We start from the raw sequence: 27,184 nt of genomic DNA on the forward strand, positions 1-27,184 counted from the left end.
TATGATATCTTCACTTTAAAGCTTAGTATGAGATCAACAAAGTTCAACTGATTAAGGGAATGCAGTATGGCTTTCCTCAGGAGACAGATTTATTTTGGAATATGAAGTGTCTTGAATAAAATCCTACACTTCCTGTTCTGCAAATGGCGATGTAGTCATGGCAACAGGGGCCAAAGGTTTCATACCCTTGGGTGTGACACTCAAAAGTGCTGAGAAACAAAAAACGAGCAAACAGGGATAGGGAGCAACACAGCAACAGGAACCTAAACTGACGACAACCTATAAACAAAGAGATATGAATTAAAAAAAACGCAAAAGAGTAAAACATCATCATGAGCCGCATTACCGAGATCTATGAATGATGAGCTGAAAAGGTTAGAACATTTCCTTCAATCAAACTTAAGAGGGAAAACCGTGACGCTATGGCAACTGCACTCTCTCTGTCTCCCATCTGCCAGCTTCCTCTTTACAAGGCAGGAGGTGATACACGAGACAAGGCCGAACACACATTGAAGGAAACCTTTTTCACTTGCTGCTTCCAGGTAACATGTGCCAGCCTCCGTTTTCACAGATAGAGTGCTCATGCATCACCTCACTCTTCTTCAGTGTGGAGTAAAATGCCATACCTTCTTCATGTCATGCAGCAGAACAGAGCTTTCCATATTTATACAGGAGCTAATATATTATGATGGCCTTTATTAGGCTGGTGGGAGGTGCTAATATCAGAGACCCTTCTGAGTACACACACTTATCTATAATACAAAGCACACAGACAGGCCAGGCGATTAATCATCACGGCATAACTAAGAGAAACCGAGAGTCTGCACATTTCTAACCAGACGGATCTATGAATGAAAGACCGTCGTAAAGTTGATCCATAAGGATCAATAGGAATCCTGCCTATAAGAGTTACTGTAAATCTCTTTGATCCGGGATGCGCGAGTCAGAATGAGGGCTTAGAGACGCCAACTGTACAGTAACCATGACGACCAGGCCAATAGCAACTATGAATGGACAGAAGGAGGAGATTAAGAAGATAGATGGGAGGATATATCTCACAACTGAGGGGCATCTGGGTCAAGTCGTGTAGTTTTTAATCCGACACAGAAACAAAAACCAGAAGCAGGTTTAAATCAATGCAGACATTATTCTGTTACATATATCACTCAGAGGTTGAGAATTGATATTAATTGAGCATTAACTTATTTGTCAGATGTGTGTGGCTTTTGTATTTGGATGCATTTATCTCTGTATGTTGCATCTATATCACAATACAGTAAAATATAACTTTTATTTATTTAATTAGAAAAACCCATTTTGTACATTCTGAAGTCACAGTCAAATAATTTTAGAAACAGTCATAAAAAAAATTTATAATACGGAAATCTTACCCTACTGAAAACCTATGTAAATACACTCAGTACTTGTCTGTTCACCTTTTCCTTCCACTCAACATTCCAAAAGGCCATGGAGGCTGAGACAGCAGCACCTTAAATCAGACTCTACTGCCACATCTGTTAAAAGTGAAATATTTTTCCATCACCTGCTAATGGGTCATTAAGGAAGCAGCTGAATAATTTGCTTGCATTCATTTAATGCTGATTATTGAAACCTTTCAATAATCAAAGAAATCATAATTGGTCTTTTCATTATGTTCAAAGGGAAAATAAAATAATAAAAATGGATGCGATTGTTGCACTTCTAAAACCAGGAAACTAGTACCATATATGGACGAAAAAAGTTATCTGGATCCACAGCGAGCGAGACAAAAAAAAAAATACATGAAATGAATGTTAATATACTGAATAAAAGTAGTTTCAGCAACAAAGGACAAGAATGTCAACAGCACTTTAGCTACAAACGTCATCAATGCGGGGAAAGTGGATGAGCTCTGAGGAAGTAAACAAGTGAAGGATGGAGTTCTCCTCATCTTTTTGCCAGGAAAAGGATTATGAAACAACTGTAATCTGCAGTTTACACCTGACTGAACAGCAGGAAAAGTTCATGCCGCACTAGGGCAAGCAGTTTGAGTGGGAGTTATCAACCAGACAATCAACTTCAGAGATTTTTAGACATGGAGTTTAGCTGGGAGGAAAGTTTATTTTAATACTGGTTCTAACTTTCCTCTTGTTAATAAAAATATTTACTGATGCCTGAAAATAACGATAAATCAATAACTGCTTTCCCCAAACCATTATTGCTTCAGCTGCTACTTTTCTTTTCTTTGTGCCCAAACCAAATGAAAGGGAGAATGTTCTACTACGGTCGGCTTGCATATTTGTATTTTTATTCCCTTATATGAGCAGCAAAAGCTTAAGTAAACTTATTATGGCCAAATAACACGCTGTGAGGAAACTAACAGCAGTCATAGTTTTTGATTATTATGAGAAAAGATGTCCTGTGATTCATGTTTTGAAATCTACATTTTTGTAGTCAAATCCTCATAATAAACAATAAAAATGAGAATTAAATAATCACTACATAGATTGATGATATGAAACGGTTATTCTGGTGTTGAGCAAAATGTGTTGACATAAACCTGTACACATCAGAATAACGATGCTTAATGAGGAGCAGAGGAAAAAAAGAACATCTTTCAGACTTTAATGTTTCAAATTACAGCTTTTATCATTTTCAACTGTGACAAATTTCAGGTTGACAAGAGAGTACTTTTAAATTCCTTCATTGGGTGCCAGTTTATTAGGTCTCCCAGTCTACTGCTTATGGACTTTTGACTCCTACCTCCTCACTGGAAGAGATCACATAATTGTTGACATTATGAATTTACATTTGAGCTGCTATTGCTACTTTTGTCTCTTCTTGGATGGAAACATGATCACTCTGACAATTTTCCACAGTGTTCGCTGCTACTCCATACTCATTTTCTTTTCTTTTTTCTTGATAAATATTTGTCAGTTTTGGTCATTGGAAAAAACCAGAACAAGACTGAAAAGTTTTAAAAATTATTATTTCAATTCTTGAGGAGACTATTTATCCAACTGTTTCATCACAATTTAAAATGAAGCACAAACTTCTCAAATCCTTTTACAATTTTTTGCACAAATGTAATATTCTGAAATTATCCAAAAAGCATTAGATTGAGAGACAAAACGTCAGTTTTAACAGCATCCTGTGGAAACTGTGCACCGGACCAGATTTCTGGATCATTGGCAAGTAAAGGGAGCAGTTATACTGTGTACAAAAAGATCTGAAGATTTAGTGCTCCCTTTTATCAAAGAGGCAGGCTGGGTAATTGGACTATAAACCATATCTCCCAGGCCCTGTGTGTGTATGTAAGAGTGTGTGTCCATCAGGAATCTAAAACTCCTAAACTGCCACTGCCAGTAACGCTGGGTTTACTGAGGACAAGCTTAAAACACAGAGACTTTATTTAGAAATATGAATTGAGCTCTGCAGCACATTTAAAAAAAAAAACATGCAACACACACATCCCTCCTGGGTCTGCAGGGGCAACTGTAACTGGGCTGTTGGCGCTGCAAAGAAGAGAGCCATTTTAATTTGTACCAAACCCTTTTGGAGAGTCTCAATTAACCTGCCGCATAAACACAACTCTGACTCAGCCAATAAGACGCGATTCACTGTGTGTAGCCGCCGTAATAGATTTCTCCCGTTGCTCTTGAAAGATTACGTTGACAGCTTTTATGCATGTAAGTCCAACGTCCGACTTGCGTAATGAATCCGATTTTCTATTGAGAACTTTTGTTAACCGGATTCAAGTTCACACATAATAGATTCCCTTCAAATATTCACAAGAAGCTACTGATTCTCTCAACACCGTTCAGTCAGATGCCTTCATGTCAGACATCTTTTTCTGTGAGACTATAAAAGACCTTGTTGAAAATAAGATAGAAGAATCAAACAAAAAGAGATCTTTTGGAGGTGGCCTTGCTTGAGAGAATAACTTTTTTATAAAGTGAGCAAAGTTTGGCTCAGAAACTTGGAAATAACATCAGCAAGAACAGTTTAATCGTCAAGGACACCTGCTCAATAAAGTGTTAAATACCCCATGCTTATCTGGACTGTAAGACATAATGATGAATAAGGCTTTAGGAGAGTGCTGATGAAAGATAGGGTGTGAGGCAGAAAGAGGGCATCTTCAAGCCTCAGTGGCTTTTATCATTAGGTTTTGTGTCTGTGTATGTTCATGTGTGCATCATCAGAGTTCCCTGCCTGTCATCATCCAGCAATCTCCTCCAAGTCCACTTATAAAGCAGTAACTGGGAGGTCTGGTTGTTAATTGTCTGCCTGCTGGAGTAATAATCGAATGAGTCAGACCGTACAGTATTTGAAACTGACGCATTCAATCCCATTACTGCGCGTAATGTAAGAAGATTGAGCGACACACAGGGAGAGATTAACGCTAAAACAGATCGAGAACAGAGGAAAGAGACTGAGCAAACGTGCAAAGTCAAAAAAACACTGCTCAAAATCTCAGTCAAAAATCTATGAATAAGCAATAAAAACTAAGGAAAATAAAAATAGATACGACAAAGGCTTCTCCAACTAGATCAAGAGCTTAGCACATAAACATGCAGTGAATGTAAAAGTATTTATACCCGCTGATTCCATCACATCAAAATAACCATACAAACTTCAGTGTTTTTACTGGACATTTTGTACTAAACCAACATAACTTCCACCCTAATTGTAGAGCAGAAGAACAATTACATGATTTTTTATATTACAAATATAAACTAAAAGGAGGGTGATTGTTTACAGAGCAGGCAACGTCCAAAAGGCTCCAGATCGTCTAACAAATGTCAGCAACTAAAACAAAATCAGAGTCCACGCCTCCAGCGACCAAACATTTCTCAATAGCTTAAAGACCAGACCTTCTGTACAAAGCAAAGTGCAGAACAAGTGTCTGGTTTTTACCAGGATAACCAAAACATGGTCATCTGCTTAAACTGACAGGCCTGTGGCAGTTCTAGAGGAGCTCCAGATTTCCAGAACCAGAGTTGATCATGCATCACTTTTCTACTTTAAATTTATACACCACCTTGTGTTGGTCTATCAATGAAACAGATTTGAGTTTGTAATGCGATAAAACCATGGCTTGATAACAGGAAGATAAACTCTGAGACTTTTTTGGGCCGCATGCTGACAAAAACCATGATGGGTAATCTCAATGTGTCACTGACATTATTACAAATCTGAGGTTGAAAACCAGAATCAGCAGCCACACATCATATTTCAAGCTGTATTGTCATTGGGGGAGATTTCAAACGGTTAAATGTCATCCGCTGCAGCAACGTTTCAGAAAGTGTAGCCCACTTTTTGAAACGTTGTATTTTCCAGATAAACATTGGCACCAGATAATGAACATCACTCTGCAGTGTGCAAAAAGGAAAAGGTTTGAGGTAAATTTTTTCCCCCTTTGACATTTTACATCTTTATCAGATTTGCTACAATTACAAGGCAAAACTCATGCACAGTACATCTGCTGCTCCAAGTTGTGCACATCAACATTTTTAACCATCTTTAGCTCCATTAAGCAAACGAAATACTAAAAAGAATAGAATATATTTACAAGCTGCTTAAAATAAAAATATGACTAATTTTTCATTCCATATTCCAGCTTCCCTCTGCTTCTCTTTAAATCTTGTTTAAATCAGTTGTTTTGAACCGACCAGTCTCGCTTTTCATCCAAACCGTCTTCCTGAAGCTTATCAGCTCAAAGACAAACGGCTTCAGCGTCACGCTGTGAGAGGAGCTTTCAGGATGTGGCTCGGTATCAGCACTGCTGCTTCAGAGGCGGCCATCTTTAAACCACTAAACTTTGATGATGATGTCGGAGAACAGCACCGTTAACTAGATGTTCTGATATCAAATTATGCAACCCAACCACAGTTAATTATCATCTCTGTGCTTTTCTATACGACGATATGAAAGTTCCCATCACATTCAAGTTGAATCATTGGTGGTGCCTCTTATAATTATTCTGTGAGAATAGATTAGATGTTTAAAGCTTAATATTTTATCTTCCTAGTGTGGTAACAGTAGGAAGGAACAGCAGTAAAAATGCAGAAAATAATGAAAAAGAAATGTTTGTTATTTTATTTATGAAAATAATTCAAAACATTTGATTACCAGGTTTTAGGAAGGAGGGCAAAACCCTTTGATTAGTAAAACATGTTAGAAATTTCTCATAATTTTGGCATGCAGACAAAAATATTTTTGGTAATCCAAGAAGACCTAAAAAAATAAAACTTTAGCCAGACCTGAAGTCAGACGGACAGGATGTAGAGCCCAAAATGATCCAAACCTCAGGCAGATTTAGCTCCAACATGTTTCTTCTGACTAAGATTTGGAGTTTCCCAGCCAGGATTGTATCTGACAAAGTCTGTGCAGCTAAAGATTAGGGTGATGGCAAGGAGAGTTTCGCAACCTCCAAAGAGTTGGAGCTCATCACCACAGATCAGCTGTCTAAAAATCCACTGAAACATGCAAAAAAACAATTGTTTAATTGCTGTAATGCCAATATTCAATATGATATTCCCATTGACAGTTGCAGTTTATGAATGATTGTTTGTTTGTTTTCGAAATAAAATGTTAAAAATTTGGGTAAATTAAAATAATTTTTATGACATTTATTAATTATTTTCCCAACACTTCTCTCCATAACTGTGACAACAAGAATAGGCAAAACAGTAGTGTCTTTTAAAATAGCAAATTACCAAAGTAACTCCAACTGTTTTACTTAATGTTGGCATCATTCTGACTTTTGTAGTTTATGACTTAACTTAACAGAACTAGAGGGAGCACAAAGTCTGGTGGAAACAACACATAAAAATGTTCAAATGGCTCATCTGTCTGAGTCAGGTATGAATTGGAAAGCAACTCTGCAACACATCAAGCAGGACAGAGGATGAGCAGTCTGATCAGCAAACAAAAAAATGAAATATTCATTCTTCAGAGGCACACTCAGCACACTGACTGTGATTTATCTAGGCCATGTGTGTGTTAGTGTGTATCCGGAGGCGGCCCTTCCCTTAGGTGCCCAACCACAAACTGGGGACCAATAACATGCAAACCACTGACTGCTGTAAAGGCAGACGTGTCTCCAGGTCAAAGCTACATTAAAAAAAAAACTTGCTATACTCCACTATAGCAGTCAGGGAGTGTATTTCTGCTTGCATGTTGTGTACAAGCAGGGTCGCCACTCAGCAGACGCCACAGTGCTGACTCACGCTTCTTTTGGAAGGAATTTGCATTCCAAAAAATAAAAACATGAGCTCACTCCTCAGGAACTGAAAATAAACAAATCAGAACAGCTGCTTCATGTCAGGGTTTATTTAGCAACAGGGATAACAGACTAAGGTTTTATTTAAATGTTCACAGAGTTCAGGGTGTCAGAGTAGCAAGAGAAAAACAAACTATATCTGCATGTGTGGGCTCTGACTAGACAAGAGGTTTTAACATCCTAGAGAGCTACAATCAGTTTTAGATGGCTCTATTCACTCCTGACCCCTCCCCCAGAAGCTGCAGTGGAATGTGAAGTGTTAAGCTCGACTGCGCTCCGAGGCGTGTGCAAACCTTGTTAATGCAGGCCTCCGCTCACCAGGGATCATGGCCAAGAAGATGCCGACACAATGCATTACTCCTCTGGCAAGAACCCCTGCTTTTTTCTCTATTCCTAGGATGGTTGGCTTTTTTACCTAGAAAATGTTTAACTCTTTCCAGCTTTAAAAAAGGTTGGGGGATGGTGTGAATATGAGGAAGAAGCTCTACAACCTTCATCATCATCATCATTCCTTCTATAGTGTAGTTGCTTACCCTTTACTGAGCTCAGGAGGGCCAGTGGAGCATGTGTGCCCTTTTCCAGTAATATCCTGCTGCACAGTCATCCACTTATTCATACTGACACGTTAAAGGTGTCGCGTGAAAACGTGTTCCTTAATTCTCGATTGTAAATTGTGCAGCTGGAGGGGAATTTGTTGCTCAAGTTTAGAAAAATAACTTTAAATCAGGATAATGGTGTTTGTGGGGATAAACTGTGCTTAACACTAATATCAGAAACATTTTTCATGTAAAATTGTTCAAAGTCAGCCGTGCTTATGTAACCAAATCCAAGTCATGGCCTGACTGTGCAAAGAAATCAGGAATTTAGTCAAAACTTGGCAAACAAGAGCACAGAAACAGATGGTCGAGGAATGAAATTTAAGAAAATATTTAAAAAATATGCTTGACAAGATTGAGTATATTTCACCATTAAAAGTGTCATAAAATAATTCACACCTGTATCTAACATTTTAGGCACCAGCTGGATCTGGAAATATGAGATATGGCACAAAAGGAAAGTATGTTAATATCTCAGTAAAACTGTAATGTTCTGATAGAAAACAGAGTTTTATCAATGTTTTTCTTTCATTGAGTGATAAATTGCATAAATTCTGTCTGCAACTTTTGCCACATTTTCTCATGTAAGCAAAGTCTCTTGTGGAGAAACAGTGGAAACTTTTTCATCTTTTACGTCTTACACCGAAGACTATCGGTGTAAGATAGGCATATAATCATAATGAGGCACATGATTCAACTCCATGGCTACAACAAGAAAAATAGCTACAGAAAAATACAAATTAATTCAGCATTGATTTGAAGTTTTCTATGCTTTCAAAATCATTAGGAGTAGATTAGTTGAGTATTTTTACTATTTTTAGGAGGTATTATCCTGAAATAGTTTGATAATGCAATTAGGGATGAAAAGACCAGAATGTCACAATAATAATTCTTATTGATCAGAAATCATTTCTGAAAGCTGATCTCTTTGTAAGGAGCTGATGTGTCATCTCTGGTGATCCGAGAAGGAATCAGGGAATTTTAGTGGCTGATTTAAATTTGGATTCTTTAACCGCATTCATCTTGATTCCTCGTCTGTCTGTGACCGATGGTAAACATCCCACTGATTGCAGAAGCATTTTGGTTTCCTAGTGCAATCCATTGTATGTTAATCATACACCAGCTAAAGCCACAGCTTAGGGTTCATCTAATTAAAGCGCAGCTGCAAACGGCACAACATGTAGGTATGACTGGGCACATCTAAGCTTTGGAAGGATGCCTGAGCTAAAAAAGGACACATGCTAGGTGTGTGATTATCAAAACAGACAAAAAAAAAAGAAAGAAATGGAACTAAAACACAACTTCAAAAATACATGATTAGACACGCAAACGACTTTACTAGAGCTGCTGATGACTTGATTTTTTTCTTATCATAACCGAAAACTACAAACTCCAATTTCCAAGTTTGTCAGTGAATGCACCATCACCAGGCAGCTCTAAATGAAATTGACTATTAACTATTGAGTTGGTACATGTAATGTATACACAACCGTTTAATGATCCATATAGGTGAGGAAACTGTTCATTTATGACTAAGATGTAGGCAGTGCTGAAATCATTACCGGCTGCACAGAAGAAACTGCTGACAGGGTTAAAGGTCAGTTTGAGTACGGAGATAAAAATCTGTTAGTCGATAAGTTTGGTCTGAGTTAGATTAAGGAGAGTTAACTTCCAGGATGGATCCTACAGGCTCTCGCATACGGCAACAAGAAATATACACCAATCAACATGGCTGTTCTGTAATGCTAGCTGTGCTAATAGCAAAGATAAGCAGGTTTAAAGTGTAAATTCTGTAATAATTGCATGATCTTTTGAAAACCCAAGCTAAAATCCTTTTTCTTTATACAAGAAGGTTTGAAAAAAAAATTTCAATGCTGCTGTATTGTCTTATATTAGTTTTCTTAAACAGAAATAAAAAATAGCTAAAATTGACATCAGCAGGTTAAAGAGGGGGATCCGAAATTGCCCACAAAACTAAAAGCTGGATCTCCATTACAATCATAAATCATCTGGATGCTGAAAAAATGTAGTTGATGTAAAAATATAGAATGCTTCAGGAAATGCCTGAATCCAAACCACATGCTCACTGCACAACTGTTGGGTTTACGTAGCCAGTTTAGCCCATTAAGGCTGGTTAGAGAATAACAGTTTGCATTTTTGAGGTCACCTCGGATTTGAGAGGGTTAAGTTGGTAGAATGCATCTTGTAAAAGATGAAAAATGCAAACAGTCCCTGGAGGGAAGCATGTAAAAAGAGGCTGATGTAAGAAATGAACAGAGCAGAAAAAGGAGGATTTTGGGGCCATTTTCCCTCCATTTGTGTTCATGCAGAGATCCTTTCAGTGAATTTACCTGAGTGAAAGACATCAGGGTAGCAGCACTGCAGTGTTCCTGGAAAGAATAATGCTCCAACAACAGAAAACGGTATCGACAGGTGGGGGCAGCTCTTTCAAGGCAGCTGACAACATTTTAGATTTTGGAAATATTGGTTTTCTTGTAATCATTTTCCTATTGGGTCCTGAAGTTTTCATAAATCGCGCCAAGAAAGGTGACAACAACTGATTGACGGATTAAAAGGGTCCTGGAGAGCTCAGTTATACAGCATTTTGCAGACATGTATTTAAAGTTTCTTTAAAAGGTTTATTCAAGCAAAGAAATTTAAGGTTCCAAGTTTCCAACGTACTTTATCCATTCCTGAAGGAATTGCATCTATCAGCTTTTTTTCTTTTATTTGCTCAGTCACATCACTCCCTGTGTTGCGGTTCAGGATGAGGAGTTTTTGAATTATTAAGCTGCTGACAAACTACGAGAGAGCTTTTTAACAAAAAAGTATATCAATGTAGAAAATACACGGTGATACATTACATTAATGAAAGGAGAATAAAATCACAGTACTGACGAAGAAAAAGAAACAGAAGGTAATGTGTTTTAAAGAATGAGTATTATTAACCATGTGTGTGAGAGTGCATGAGCAAAGGTGGTGATATGAATGACATTATCAATACTGACAGCAGGCTGACTGCTGATCATCTTTTATATGCATTACAAACCGTCCATAGTACGTTACACAGACGACTACAACTGCAAATCCCAGAATGCACTAGAGCAGAAAGCACACTCTGTGCTCCAACTTGAGCAGTTCAAACTCTCTCTCTCTCTTGCTACTTTGTTTTGCACATTCAGCCCAAACCCAAAGCTCAGTGGAGGGAGTGTAGGTGCCTTCCTTCCTGGGAACGCCTTGTGATCCGCATGAATGAGCTGCAGAACGTCGACCGGAATGTCTGGCATTCCCACCTGGAACTTTTGCCACTTTGACCCGGTCTTCAATAAACAAGACGCAACAGATGGATAGATCTATGACTGTCAGATAAAATGTTTTGGTTTTTTCCCTCCGGGGGTCTTTTGTGGGCTCTAGTGTCCCTTATTTGAAAGTAAGCTGACAGGAAATGGGGAAGGAATGGGGGGGAAGACATGCGGTAAAAGTTGACGGGTCTGGGAATTGAACCCGCGACGGCCCTCAAAGTGATTTTGTGCAGACCTTGACCACAAATAAATAAATAAAAATTGCACAAGATTGGTTTTCCAGCTTAAAGTTGGACTTTTTAAACTTTGCTAAAGAAAATAATCTTGGCTAAACTCTGCTTAATAAAGCAAGATGTTTTATGAAGAACACGCGACCAACATCACGTTCTTCTCACTGAGAAAATAAAAAATCCAGACAAAGGCAGAAGAAAACACTTAGCATTTAGGATGTTGTGTATATTTATGTTTTCTACAAAAATCAGACTCCTTTATTTTATTAGAATATTGTGTTTTGTCTATTGTAGGAAAATGTTTGCAAAAATATAAATACAAATATAATAAATTTACATGATTATTACATTTAGAATATAAAGTACTTAAAATTATAGCATTTTTAATTCAAATAGAAAGAAATATGAAGATTTTGTGGCTTTCAATTGCTTTCATCAAGAGCGTTTTGGGCCATGTGGGGAAATGTTTGAATGCTGCTTTTTAAGCAGTTCATTCAGGCTTTAAATTTAAATCATAAATGTCCTAAATAGGTCTAAAATATATTAAGTTTTTATTTTCTGCAACTGGCACGTTTGCCAGTTGCTACCTAAACATTAAGGAATCCAAACAAACAAATAATACACTTGTTGTAAATTTATTAGCAGCAATATAACACAGTGGGACGTAAACCAGGAGTCAATTATAGCAAGGCGGTTGTACATTCTGTACAGAGTATACACTAAATGTTCTTACTGGTGCTGTAACTGAAAAACAAACAAAATAACTACAGAATAAACCTTTGCTCGCTGCCTCAAACAGGTCAGTGTTGCATCATGAAGGGCAACTTCTTTACAACATGGGTGAGTGTTTTATGATTCCACTGGAATTAAAGCTCGGCATTAAATAAGTCTACCTCTGTATTATAAGATGTGCAGTGTGAGATTTCTGAAACACCAGGGTCGTAAAAAGGCCACGTAAATCAAGTGCAGGGCCAGAACTGTGGAAGTAAAGACAGCAGTTGCCATGCCTACAACATGCATGTGAAAAAGAGAGTCTTGCATTTACATAAGCTACAAGGCTGCACGGCTTGCACCTTTCCATTTCCTGATTTACCCGGCCGAAGAACAGTCTATAGTAACCTGAGGTTACAAAGCTGCTCTGCGAACTGGAGTACCAACCCACACATTGTCTCTGTGTATATATAATAATATCTTTAGCTATAAAGATATTATTTAACTGAAGCACTTTAAATCACAGCTTAGTCGTAAAGATAAAAACTGCATTCCCATCGCAGCCCCACCATCCTCTCTCTTCTTACTCTCTAGAGAGCTACGTCACTCCTGGTTTTGCTCTGCAGTGCCCTTTAGTGCCTCGGCCACTGAAGCACAAATACCACTCACTCAGCACCCGAGCTACAGTGAAAAAGCCATTATCTACATCAAGGAGCACAAAAATGTTACAGACACCAGTGGAAAAGACATTACCTTGCACAGCTTGCTGCCCTCAGGCCTGGAAGGTTGGAGTTCACAGTGAAGTGCAAACCGCACAGAAAAGGGCCAGAAAGCGTGCAAACAAACAGAACATGTTTTGTGCTACAGCGCTGCGCTCCTGCAGATAAAACACCATTTACTGGAAATTAATTTGAGTTGCGCTGCAAAACTCTGACGCACCTTTAACTGTTATTTAGCACATAAATAAAACAGCCAATTTCACTGCTTCCACTTTTATCTTCACAGTGTGTGACACCTATACGCTGCAGCGGTCGGAACACAAAAATTCATTTAAATTTCAATTATAACCAGGCTGGCTTTTGTGAGCATAGCTCCTGCTTGCCTTGACAAAACCATGACAACCAACTCTCAGGCATTATTACAACACTTTGAGGTGAAAATATAAGTTGCAATTTGTGGTAATCAAGCATGAGACCTCAAACACTTCCTTAATTACTGGTCACTGTAAACACCTGCCTTCTGTAAAGCTCCACAGTATTTCCAGGGTAATTTCACTAACGTTAGTGTAGATTAGGAGTCCATTCTGTTAGTTCTCTCAGAATGATGGAGGCATCTGTTATTTGGATTGTTTTACAATATTAATCTGAAAGCACTTCCATGAATTAGGAAAGATTTAAAAATAAACATCTTTATTAGGAGAATTGCTGTGGTTTCACATGAAAGCTACCATAAAGCAAACATTTATTTATTTATTTATTTTTTGTGCAAAGGAGATTATCTGGAATCAACAACATAGCCAGATGGTAAGATGCTTTGTGAATTATTGGTTTAAAAAAATTAAAATAAATAAAAATTAAAAATACTGGTCTTGTGCATTTAATAGACTGGTGTATTTTTAAAAGGACAGAAACCAAATAGTTGATTGGCTCTCCACAAAGCTTCATGCTTACAAGATTAACTGCATCATATGCAACAGTGACCCAGTTTAGTAGCATGCAAGAAGTCAAACTATTCTGTGCTTAATTGTTTTTGCAGCAGAAAATGAACTATAGTAACGATAAAGCTTTAGTTGTAATCTTTCTGTGATCCAATATTTTATAAGTTTACAATTTGACACAGTTCATGTCAGACCCAAAAAAAATGTGTAGGATGCTGTCAAAAACCAAAAAGCAACTTTTTAACCTACATACACAATGTTATACATTGATAAACATGGTGGTGGCAGCATCATGCTACGGGGATGCTGGTAATGGCCCAGTCAAAGTTCAAAACAAACTCCCATTGAGAATTTGAGAGAGGACATGAAAACTGTTCATGTTTATCAGAACTTTATCAGTCTGTTTTGCAAAGATAAACAACATCCACAATTATTTCCTATAAATACTTGAATTTAGAGTAAAATACACTTTGCAAGATGAAATGGTAAAACACACCATAGTTAAACAGATGCTGTTTCTTTCTCCTTAAAATAATAATTTAAAATAATGCAAAATAATTAATAATTTCTTACTTTTAAAGTAATTGTCAAATTATGATTTTATGGCCGTACACAAGGTTTAAATAGAACAACTATATTTACCTGCGAGCAACAAAACAATGTAATTATGTGGATCTGTAAATTCACAAACAGGTTTTCTTCAATGACTGAAGTGGAGAACATTATGCATTTAATTTGGCGGAGCACAATTGACTTCCAGGCTCATTCAGACAGACATGCACATCACATCCTGTCAGAGCACAACGCTCTCCAGCTTCGTCATATTTTCAGCTTCCAAAGAAACTGAAGTAAAACCAGATGCTTGAAGACAGAAAACAAGAGAAAGAGTTTCAGTCTCTTGTATTTGGTAGATAATTCAATACTTTTATTCTTTTTATTGTAGTGTTTTCCCACTTTAAGCATCTCCTTCCTAATCTTTGCTCTGCAGTCTTTTGTTGACTTTGACTAGTCTTTGTATTTCTGACATAAAATTAATCCCTCACAAAAATAATAAAACAAACAAAAGTCAGGCAAAATTTTCCAAAACAACCTACTTCTGTTGCAGCTCTCCCTATGTTTGAGATTACATCTTCCTTGTTTCAGCTTAGTGGACCAATGCATCATCAAGGGCAATGGGCCTGATGTGATCTGATGCTAGAAATAGGACAAAGGCCTCACTTTTCCTTTGAGAGCAAATCACTGCCATCCTGGCCTCCTGCCAGGGAGTAAATTGCTGGGTAATATCATCCCACTGTGGCTAGACAGATCCACTGAGGTTACCGAGTACTGCTGTCAGGTCACGCTGTCAGAACCTCTCACCAGAACCAATGTGTTAACTATTGTACTGTCACATCAGGATGCATACAGCTATGCCAAAAGACAGAGGTATATGAAATATGCAAAAAATAAAACTGACCAATACCGATGTTGATGTCGTGCATCTCTGACTAAACAAGATGAGTTGGGCATATTGGACATCGATATTGGCCAAATTTTCTTACTAGTGCATTCCTAACTATAATAGATCATGAAATGGACACCAGATACAACAATCCACATTGTAAGGAAAGTTCAGGGAATTTATATTCTATATTTATTACATGATCTCGTCTTAATTTATAAAGAACATCCCAAAGACTCACAGGAGCAGCGTCCTGTGGAAAGAAGTCATGTTTGCAAACTCTAACTTCCAATTCAGCTCAAAATTAAATTTAATTCCTGCCCTACTTAAATTTTGAAGTACTTTCAACCAAGAAAGAAATGCAAAATGAAAAAAACTGTATTGTTTCATCTTCGAAAATGTGATGTCAAATATTATCCATACCCTTCTCTATAATCAATTAAAAAAAAATTTTATTGATGTCACAGTAATCTGGCCTTTCTCATCAGCTTTTTGTATGTTTCCACTGGTATTTTCAAAATTTGTCCTTGGTGATACACTCCAAATCTTTAAGACTAGAAGGCCTCTTTGCCATCACCCTCATTTTAAGCCCCTCCACAGATTCTCCATGACATTCAAATCTAGACTCTTGTTAGGTCACTCCAAAAGACTAAAAAATGGCAGTAAAATTTAGTATTACATTCAACCTCAACATTTATGGGTTAAATAATCTCGGGCACCATCTGTTTTTGCCAGTCTCTAATTGCAGCTGAGGAACGACAGCTGACCTTTAGCTAAGCGTTGTACTCGTGTGCATCTCACACTTTTGACGTCCTGAAGAGGCAGACAGGATGGAGCTCATTAGCTCTGCAGCATCTTTGACCAGGACCACAGAGCTAACCTCACTGGCCCTAAAAATCCTCAAACACAGACTCATTCCTCAGTGGGGATAACTATTCAAAGCCGCCGTCAGGTTCCAGAAACATCAGTTGGATCACTAAGGACTGACTCTCCTGCCCTCTGTGCTCTCTTGCTGCCCTCTCTCCCCTCCATCAGGTCAGGTATCTCCCATGGCTGGAGCAGATAACAGCAGCCATTATCAGATTCCTAGCATTTAAGTAGGAGCTTGATATTGATCACTGCAGCGCCTGGGTTACAACTGCCCTCCTGGCGTGGTGTCTGGGGACAAGGTCTTCTAATCCACACACACACACAAACACACACACACACACACACATACACACACACACACACACACACACACACAAACCTCAACAGCCACACCATCACCATCATTAATCCCAGCACCGTATTCTGATTATAAAATTGAACTGAATAGACAAGTTTAACTCCAATAACCAGAATTATTTATGTTTTGTCATAAAACATAAAAACTCTTTAAAGTATTTTATTAAAGGGGAGGTACTATGTATTATTTTTAGCTTTACATCATGTTAAATGTTATTCTCTCATCAAAAACATACCTGGAGTGTTGCTTTGATTCTTTTATGCATGTTTGAAAAATCCTTGAATCTCTCATAGCAACCATTTGGGGGCGTCTAAGCGCTTACATTCACAAAGCACCACCCATTCCCACAAAGCTCCTCCAGCAGAGTTTCCCCACTCGGCTCCTCCAGACTAGTGGCAGCAGCAATTAGCAAACACCTGGTGGAACTGTGTGTCTACATTTGCTCATCATACAAAGTACTTCTAAGTTCAACGCTCCAAGGAAGTCATGAGTGCACTGGAGTAGCCTGCAGGGTTTCACCAACTCAAAATGAATCAAACATTTTTATTAAGAGAAGTAAATGGTCCGTAAAAATCAAAAACAGACAGACTTTTTAAAGTTTATAGCGAATGTACCTCTGTTGCCAGCCTCGTATGCGTTGACAACAGAAGTGAACCACTGTTGAAGACAAATGTCGTCCAGCAAACTGACAAGAAATTTGCACTTAAAATCCTAGTCAGCTAGCAAAGATGTATTAACAGCTAGTTACTGGTAACCTCAACTGCGTCGCGTCTCAAAACATGATAAGGACCTCTCTGTGCGACTCAAACTTTTGAAAAAAGGATATCAGTAACTGCACAGAACATAATTGAATAGTCTTGCGATTAATGTATTTAAGGCTAACTAGCATTTGAATAAATTCAGGACATTTTGAGGCCTTAATTTTAGGCACATGAATTTAAAGCTCTACAACAATGTGCAGACACCCTGGTTACGCCTTATTTCATTTTGGTTTATCAAATCAAATCGCCAAAACTTACATACAAAATATACGGTTGGTGATTCATAAACAATTTCAGGAAATTTATGGAAAAAAAAAACCCAACTACAAAATAAATGTGTTTATGAAGCAAGAAAGCATGCTCACATGCAAAAGAACCACAGAAATTTAACTGTGCTTTGAGCAAACTCCTGTTTGCGTAGCTTGCTAGTTTTGCATACTGCACTTCTTTCTAATGCTGCACTGGAAAATACATTTGTTTACTAGTTACTGCTGCTTTTTATTTACAGAAAGGTTAGCTTTATTTTACCATCACAGTTTAACATCTTTGCCCATTCTGGTCCTTTTTCAAAGAAACCCTGTTTTAAGTCCGCTCTCCCTCAGCCGGAGCACATTGTTCTGAGCTGGAAGAAGAAACTGCATGCTCTTACAACACTTGTCCCTAAAGAACCAGGCCAGATAAAAAGAGACGCTACATGAGAAGGAACATTTCTTGGTCCTCTGACACATGATGGGAAAGTAACAGAGAGGAGGAAACGGGATCATGTTTCAGGCCTGGACAAAGAAACGCAGAGCGGGAGGGAAGGAAGGCTGACGCAGTGATTTTGAGGGAGTGTTTTTGGATGTACCAGCCTGTGGGGTTTTTTGTTGATATACAAGCAGATCAGATGACGACAGGAACTATTTGCATTGCTAATGCTTTTTTGTTTTGACATAGACAAATTGCTGTATAGAGTGGCCAAACATTAAACCCTGGCCGGCCAATAAACTCAACAAGCTGTCACTGCAAATCCTACTAAAATAAACCAGCTGAGAGATGCTTCACAGAGCACAACTCTCTCTGACCTAAAACAAATGACTCAAAATTTACATTAACAGATAAATTCTGATTTAATTTCATCTTCAGATGTTGAGAACTATGAATAATTTGCTTATTTATTGGATATTTAACACTAATATGAACATCTAATATTTGTTATCTTGTCTCCAAAAAAACTTTGTTTTACCCTCACTATAACCAAATAAATGTAAGTATTTTTTAAAGAATTAGAATTAACCCTAAGAATATTTCCTAAAACATTAAGTTAGTCTCAAGACTTTGGCATCTTCTCGGCATTACAAGCTGCTATTGTGTTTTTCTGCTTATATCCATCGTATAAGAGACAAAACAAAGAGTCATTTCCCTATAAATAAATAATTCATAACTAATCATTGTATACATACAGACATACAAATGTGGATTAAAAAAAGCAAAAAAAGAAACACCTTAAAATGACCACTACTGGCCAGCAGAAGCAGTGATGTCATCGGATACGTCTTTAAGCCAAAGAGTCAGAGGGAATGTGAAATTCAACACGGTTTGATTGTGATAACCAGTAAAATTGGCTGCATTCTGCACATTAAAGTCTCTTAAAGAGTCACATCTATGTGCTGTTTTTCTGTTTTTCTGTCTTTGCTGTGTCTTTGTTCGTGTCTCTGTTCCACAGATGTCACCTACCTTGACAGCAGCTGTGACTCCGTCCTCAGTCGTGCTCTGCCCGTTCTGTCAAAGAAAGCAGACGTGAGAAGAATCAGTGTGTATGCCAGTGCATGAATCACAAGAGCGTGCAAAAAGACGAGAGAGAGGCCAAAGAAGAGATACTAGGGAATATTTACAAGACTGTGTGGGTGGCAACAGTCCACTTTCCACCTCTGCAGGCAAACCTAATAATCTGAAGCTCACGCACAAGCGCACCCCTTTGTCCATCCCCAGCAGGCAGGACTTTTTGAAAGGTGTAATGACTGTTATTTGCAAAAACGATGCAGTATTTACAGCATTGACTGATTTTTAGAATAAAATCACATTGGAAATGAGATAGATAGGTTACATTTTACTCTGGAACGACAAGATGAAGCTTGGAAAACATTTTTTTAATGTAGACTATAAATTCAAAACCCGAAGCAGCAACTGTGGCTCTAGATAGATTTAGGGATAATCCAAAGTGCAAGGTTTTTAAAGTACAAGGTGTGCAAGATCCATACTAGTTTAAGGAGATTCTCATGACAAAATGTGGCAGTTTCTTCACAGCAAAATTAGAAAGTATACAAACATATCTTCAGTTGTGTAATATTACCCTGAAAACACATCTTGACAACAGATGACCTTCACATTCATGATTAGCAATTTTTGACTTGAATTTAATATCTGAACATCTCTTCATAGAACTTGAAGCCATTTTTAAATAGGAAATTTCCTACCCCACACATCCAGGCTTCCCAGTTTTGCTGCATGGACCTTTTGTTACAAATTGGAAGCCATCAAGCTGAAATTGTTTTCACAAGCTGACAGTCGCGCTGTCACTCATCATCAATGTAAAAAAAAAATAAAATACAAAATGATAGACACTTAAATATACATGAGTCCTTGTTATTACAGAGGATCACTCCAGAGTCCACAGGAATGTGGCTAAATGTCAGAACAAGCCGAGTGACCTCCCAGCCCCCTTTCCGCCTTGGCTTTGTTTCCCACTGGAGCGTCCGTCGAGCTGGCTTCCTCTTCCTTCACATGGCACAGAATGAGACAGGCAGTCGGAGCAATGACTAGCAGAAGTTCTCAACATAAAATGAAAAATTCAAACCGTTTGTCAAGTGTGTGCAGTGGCACACCTCTGTTGGAATGAGGGTCAAAATCAAATTTAATCAAATTCCAGTCACTTTGCTCAACTTTCAAACTTCCAATTTAAGTGCAGTTTTTAGAAGAATGCAAACAGCATTGGAATTAGCAGTCCAGTGGTGGAGATCCTGAAGTGTTTGTATATTTAGCCAGCATCATCATCTTCACTCTACATTTCATCCTCATTAGCTCTGCATGGTTGATCTAAATGGCCCAGTTAGTGATGCTTCCCTCCCCAATGGACTTTGTCAACAAGTGCAAATGCATGCGCACACACAAACAAGCAGCCACCAAAATACACTCAAAGTCAAATGAATTAACAAACAGTTAATGCCACTGGGATTTATGCTTCAGTGCTGCTGTCAGATGAGACGGAGAGAACTCCACGTCCGACTCCCAAATGATCCGGGAGTGAATTTCAGGTCAGTGATGGCTTTCGTGTAATAGACGGATAAATCCATGTTTGATGATCAGAGAGGCGCTGCATTGTAACTAGGCAACCAGGAAACACAATAACGCTTGTTTTACTCCCTCCTCTAACTGAAACTCTAGCTGACTAAATTTCTCGTAATCTCATCTGGCAGTCACTGTATCGACAGCTGCTGGCCGGTGCCAAAAAAAGACAAATAGCCACTCTGATTGTCTTTTCTCAGACCAACTGAGTGCTTTCTCACACACAGAGGGAGCAACAGAGGTCGAACTACTCCATCTCTGCACTGCCTCACAGAAACATGAATGCACAGGGAGGAGAAATCTTTCTTTAAGACGTTTGTCAGTGAGTGAGCTGCGCTATCGAACGCCTTGCCAGCCCTCCTCCTCCATTATCGCCGCTCTGTGTAGGTGTTCCTCGGCTGGTTCACACCCAGATTAGCTGAAGTGAACACACTCATCAAGCAAAAACTCGCACTCCAGTACTTTATGGTTACCTACTGACCACGCCTAATCAGCAAACATACTACACATTCCAACCACTAACTTTACTTTCTCCTATTTTTGTCTTTGCAGACTTGTTGGGCTTTGCACCTTAAGGACTTGTGCAGTCCTGCTTTACAAATTCTCTTTTACTTTGAGAGTTTAGCAGATCGTTTCAATTCAGAAAATGTTCTCTATTCAAAATGTAAACAATTTCAAAAATAACATTGTTTATTTTAATTAGCAGATTTAAAAAAAAATCTAGTAGTTTTTGCCCTAAACATTTTAATTAGAAGTGAAAGGTAGCTCTCTTTTCTGCTAGAGCTAAAGTGAACTTCAAAAATAAGCTGACAAGTCATCTAAACACCCAAATGCAGGCGGTCCATTGCTATAAAATGACCACAAACTGAAGACTCACTCACAGGTCTGCACAGTGTCTTAGCTGACTAAAGCACATATGAAAGGGAAGCAGCTGAACTGCTCAAGGCTGGTTTGAGCAGAGGAAACAGAACCATGAGAATTCATGCCAGTCATTGCACAACAGTGCATCTGCAGCTGGTGAACCTATAAACTGTTGACTGTTGTTCTACAGCATCGGCAAATTTGTGCCCCCGCTAAAAACAAAACAAAACAAAACAAAAACAAAAAAACTTAGTCTAGAAATACAAACCGATGCTCCTTTACCAGCATGAGACAGGCTGTGGATGCAGTTCAGAGCAAATCCCACCACAATATGCGAATAGATAGACTGGAAAAGTGGGTGGAACTATGTGGCACTCCAGTTGTTCAGATCTTACCACATAGATGATGAATCTGCTCTGTCATTTAGCAGCACTAAATGGAGTAATGGAGTTCCTCAAGGCTCCATTCTTGGAACACTTTGATTTAACACCTATATGATCAATTTACCTCAGAATACGAAGGAGCACTCCAACATTTCTAACCATATTTATGCTAATATGATTGAGAAAACAGAGTATCTTCAGTCAGAGGCTTCTCCGGATTCGTTGTAATACAGACTGCTACAGGAGGCGTTTCCTGCCAACAGCCATCACCATCTTCAATAACTCTTTGAAAAATCTGAATTTATGAGCTGGAACAACATTTAATGTCCCTTTGGGATTAATAAAGTGTTTGAATTGAATTAAATTGAATTGATGACACACAACTCTAAATGTCTCCGTCACCACATGACTCCAACTCCTTCAAATCAGTAAGTAAGTCTGCTTTAATACCAATTTAATGAAGAAAATACAAATTGTCTTAAATTCAAGAAATGCAGAAATTGAGCATGCAGGATACCTAGGTGTTGTCAGGAAGGTAGAAAATAAGTTTCAACTTTGAGGACAACAAGCAGAGAACGAGTGGTACAGTCGGCTCTGTTATTGTGATGCACAGCATGATTATTCATGATGCTCTTCAGGCTCTCTTTGTGAACAGGCTGATTGCTTCGTCATCCATGTGAACCTTTTGCATTAAGGTTTTGATGAGCAGGTAGGAGTGTGAAGGTGACCAGTGGCCCACTGACTCTTTGGATTTGCCTGTCAGTGAGGTGACGCAGCAGTGCATCTGCTGCAGCTAATGAATCAGTCTGGACTCGCTGTTGAACAATCTTCTCAATAAGGAGATCAGAATGACTCATGAATGGAGCTCGACTCAGAACGAACTCATAAATTACCCAAAACAAGCTGAGGTGTTCAGAATATGCTAATATACAGATGGTTGTACTTTTTTGAAGAAATGATTGAACGATCAATAAGAACTTGATGCAGCAGGACAGCATTCGGTTATTTAGAAACTGTGCCATCCGGAGATTGTACCGTCTATTTAGAGTTGTGCAGCATGTGAGTTTTGCGAGTAGCATGTGGCAGCAGAGCAGATGGTAGTGGAGAGCCTGTGAAGAATGCTAAGTTTAATGCTGTGAAAATATCAAGCCTTTGCCTGGGTCCAATCATTACGACTCACTGATCCATATTTGTGCGGTTCTTGTTGAAATAACTCTATGTTTACATTAAACGCGTGCAAGATGCTGTTTCTCCAACATAAAGCGTTTGCTTTGCAATTTTCAGCTTCTGTAATTAATTTGACGAAACAAATCAGTGCCTGGCAGCATGGAGTGTTTGCCATTTATCTCCATCTCCAGCCTACCAGCCAGCTGCACGTTCTGGTTCCTGATGGCAGCAAGAGACAGCCCAGGGCTCAGATTGATAGAGAAGACTCAGGAGAAGTGAGACTGCAGGCCATGCCAGGGAACATGTTGGGGAGAGTGAAAAGGAGGGCTGGGCCATGAGAGCCCAACTACTCATATGGACAGATGGAACAAGCAGGGATGCACTTTTGGATTAATTGGCGAGAAGATGACGGAGTATAAAACCAACCATGTGCATTAAAGCACAATTATGAGCAGGAACCCTGTACATATGCACAGAAAGTTGTTCAGGATCTGACAGCAGATGAGGAGCCTTTTTTTTTCCTGATTATTAACAGTGTGAGTGGTTTTGCTTGGAAGCCAAACAGGTTTCACAAATGGAAATTAGCTAAATTACCTTTTGTGCTTTATTCTGGGGCAAAGCGAGCAAGAGAAATCACACACAAATAGATTTGCCCACAGACCAATTATTGATCGCTCAGCTGCATCTGCTGTGAATTAACATATTCCCACAAATTACCTCTGATAAAAGCGAGCAACAGTTAGGCTGTTCCTGTTTGAATTGAGCTGAAAGGCCCTCTAACATCTATAGCAGCCATAATCTTTCCCAATGTTAAGTGAAATCCTTACAAATAATGAATTGAGCTGATTCAACCTCCTATACTCCGCCACCTGAAAGCAATAGCCATACCTGGGCTGATGTAAAATTATTGCCGTATGATTACAAATACAAGATTTTGCCATATTTACACATAAATGTGAAATAAAAACGTACAATGTGAGCTAAAATGATGACTGGCTGCAACAGGTGGGCGAAGGACCTAATGCTTTAAAAAGCCTGACAGAAGATTGTGTCTGTGTGAAAAGGGAAGTCTTTCTAAACTTCTATACGTCTCTTGCAGAGTGCAGACTTCTCAGCTGCAATGCTGCAATTAAAAGAACAGCAAATTTCATTAAAAGTTTAACTTTCATTCCATGTTCAGTTCTGCCAAATATCAGACTGCTTCTGATGTTTTTCTTCTAAAAATTACATGAATATGTATATACATGATTAATTTTTTTGAATTCCAGTTAATGAAAGCATTTTGTGCCAGTATTTGCCTAAACTATGGGTTCTATAGTGACGATCACCCAAAAGCAGAAAAAAAAAATCAACTCTACAGACTTCAGCGTTTTATTTATCACAAGACATATTGTCATTGTGACTTTCTCCAGCTTATTCTCCAGATTTTGTAATCTGTCAGCAAATAAAAAATCTAAATGATCAATAAGTTGGAAAACTCAGGTTGTGTTAAAGCAAATCCCAACCTAAATGCTATAAATTTATGTAAAAATCCCACATTTTGAGAAATTTTCTAAATCAGTTTGACGACATTTAAGTCACAATTCACTCTGAGAAAATATACTGCAGCTTCAGTAACAGCTACACCAATCAGGCATAACATTATGACCATGGACAGGTAGACTGATGATATCCATCATGGCCCCTGTTAGTAAGTGGGCAGTAAGTGAAGAGCTGAAGTGTTAGAAGCAGAAAAAAGGGCAGGCGTAATGGTTTGAGTGAGTTTAACTCAAACCAAATTGTTCTGACTGAGTCAGAACAACCTGGTGTCTATTTGAAGTGGTCAAGTCAAAGCAAGGAACTCTGGTGAACTCGAGGCTAAATGTTGCATAAGATAACCAGAGTGATCCGAGTCAATAGATGAGCTACTTCAGCCTGAAATGTTGAAGACGTAAATGGAGGCTCTGAAAGAAATGTGTCAGCATGGGGCTTCTTTATTCTGTTCATCAACAAAAACTAAAAAACATGATCAAAGACTGGAACTATGTCCAAAACGCTTTACATTTTGGTAAATAGAGCTCAAAATACTGTAGAAAATTTAAATCCAGTTGTATTTCCCTGGCCTAAAATAGCACCATTTCCTTAATGCATCATTTGTGGGAGAGGATGAAACTGCAGCTTAAAAAATATTCTTCTAAACACCAACATGGAAAAAAGCTCAGCCCTTTCTGCTTGACTTTAACAGCAATAGTAAGGTGTGATTATTTTCAAGTAATCAATTAACAACTGGACAGCGAAAGGTATGTAATTGGAGATTTTAAAAATAATAATAATTAGAACCACATGAAGCTAAAAACACCATTTGAGTTCTGGGTAAAACATATCTACAAAGGAGGGTTATTTTATTTTAAATCCAAAATACTTTTTTTTATACAGTTTTGCTCTGCAAGTGGCATGTTTCAGAGTCTGTATACTAATTAATGTTTATTAATTTACTAAATTAGGTGACAATTATTTATATAATTTATTAATCACGATAATCTGATTAATTGATTCAGCTCTAATTTCATTTTAGCCATGCTAAGGGAGAGCAAGTCAGAAAGATTTAATGAAACTTAGTCTAAAGTTATGTAAAACACTTCATTTTATCCATAATATTTTATCAAGGTGTAAAGAAATAGGTTTCCTTGGATATTTAAGAGGCCATAAACAAGCATTCCTCTGAGATTATGGTTTTATATGGGCTTAATTTACAGTAAATCTATTTATTAAAATATAGAAACTAAACTAGAACTAAGCTGACATCAATACAAAATACCGCAGCTTCACATGGAAACCATGGGTGAATGCCAATTGGCAGATCAAGACATAATTAGGGCAGTTAGTCATAATAATATGCCTGATCTGTACATACATGTTAACATGAACAGGAGGTTTTTTGTGTGAATTCCCATCGAAAGTCCTAGAAACGGACCAGGATGAGCTTAGAAATGTTCTTTTCTGAGGTGGAGAATCTCTGCAGTCTCATTCCAATGAGCCATGTCGCTGGTTGAGAGCTGCAGGTTTAAATTTGGTCCTGAGATTAATAATATGACCAGGAAACGAGTCCTTTTATAAAAACAGGGCAGAATATTTGTGAAACTTTTATGTCAGCTTCACTCAGTTTGACCTCAACCGGTTTATTCCAACTTTCATTCACAGCTGAGGAGCAAAAGGGCGCAACTTCACTCAACACCGAGACCAGTTTTAGGCAGAATCAAATGAGTTCACGTTCTTTAAACTGAACCACGTGATTTGGACTAAAACTAACCACACATGTGCAAAACAAACCATTAATTTCACGTTTCCTTACCTCTGTATCCAGCTGCACCAGCTCCATTGTGGGCCATGGCTCCGCGATTTGTGCAAGAGGCATTTTGGCAGGAATTTGATTCTTTACTCTTAGTTTCCCCTGAGCTGCCGGAGTGTGACTGTGCTCCCGTCAGAGTTGTCTGTGTCGCTCTTGTCAAGTGCAAGTTCCAGAATCTCCTGGTTCAGGTTCCAAGTCCCAGCAGAGCGCAGATTTAACTGCACTTTGTTCTCCGCTCAGAGCAGGAGAGAAGAGCACGCGCTGCAGCAAGTAGCTTTCCTAAACACTATCCCCCAGATCTGATCTAATTCTGGAGCCTGTTGGTCTGCTTAGTTGCTTTTTTGGGTGCACAAACAATTTTTCCTTCGGGGGAGCTGAGGCGTTGCAGGAGAGGAGCGCAGCAGCAAGCAGGGGGCTAATCCAGGCTCCTTTAATTACCAGCGCGGCGCACTGAGCCTAATGTCACACCGAGGAATCACAGTCAGCCTGTCTCTCTCTGTCTCTGGCGTCCCCGCAGTCGACGTCGTCTCGGATCTTTGCGTCCTCCTTGGTGCGCGTGTGTGTGCTTTCTCCCGGTCAGGAAAGGAAGGAAGGCTTCCCGGCAGGACGCGGAGCGCTCGTAGACCTCCGTGTGTATGGCTCCGTAGTACGAGCACTCTCCCAACTCGAGCTGTCATTGGCAGATCCAACCCCCCATTTCTTGCGCCCGTTCCGCACCGGCCCGTCAGCGCCACCCTCTGGTGGAGAGGAGAACTGTAAATACGTAATGCAGGGTGGAGAATGCACGGTCTGCCGCCGCTTAGCCTCCATGTTACTGAGTCGATCAAGTCTCTTTATTTACAGAAGCATGTCAATAAATAGGAATATTTGTTTTATCCCTCAGTAATTCCATTCAGTTCAAGTGAAACTCGTAAATTCAAAGCTTTTATTT

At 38.7% G+C, this 27,184-nt stretch overlaps 1 protein-coding gene across 2 annotated transcripts in view; it reads right to left on the bottom strand.

Annotated features, from left to right (window-relative positions):
• rps6ka1 (ribosomal protein S6 kinase a, polypeptide 1) overlaps positions 1 to 26,959 on the bottom strand; it is a 49,869-nt gene extending 22,910 nt beyond the window's left edge. For both annotated transcript variants that reach the window (XM_044142059.1, XM_044142058.1), the window contains exons 1-2: positions 26,257 to 26,959; positions 18,907 to 18,951 (exon numbers count right to left, since the gene is read on the bottom strand). In XM_044142059.1, coding sequence (XP_043997994.1) covers positions 18,907 to 18,951; positions 26,257 to 26,319 — 108 coding nt within the window. In that variant the 5' untranslated portion in view covers positions 26,320 to 26,959. The remainder of the gene's footprint in view (positions 1 to 18,906; positions 18,952 to 26,256) is intronic.
• Positions 26,960 to 27,184: the final 225 nt, after the last annotated feature.

This window comes from Gambusia affinis, linkage group LG16 (assembly GCF_019740435.1).
Source record: "Gambusia affinis linkage group LG16, SWU_Gaff_1.0, whole genome shotgun sequence".
NCBI classification, from domain to species: Eukaryota; Metazoa; Chordata; class Actinopteri; order Cyprinodontiformes; family Poeciliidae; genus Gambusia; species Gambusia affinis.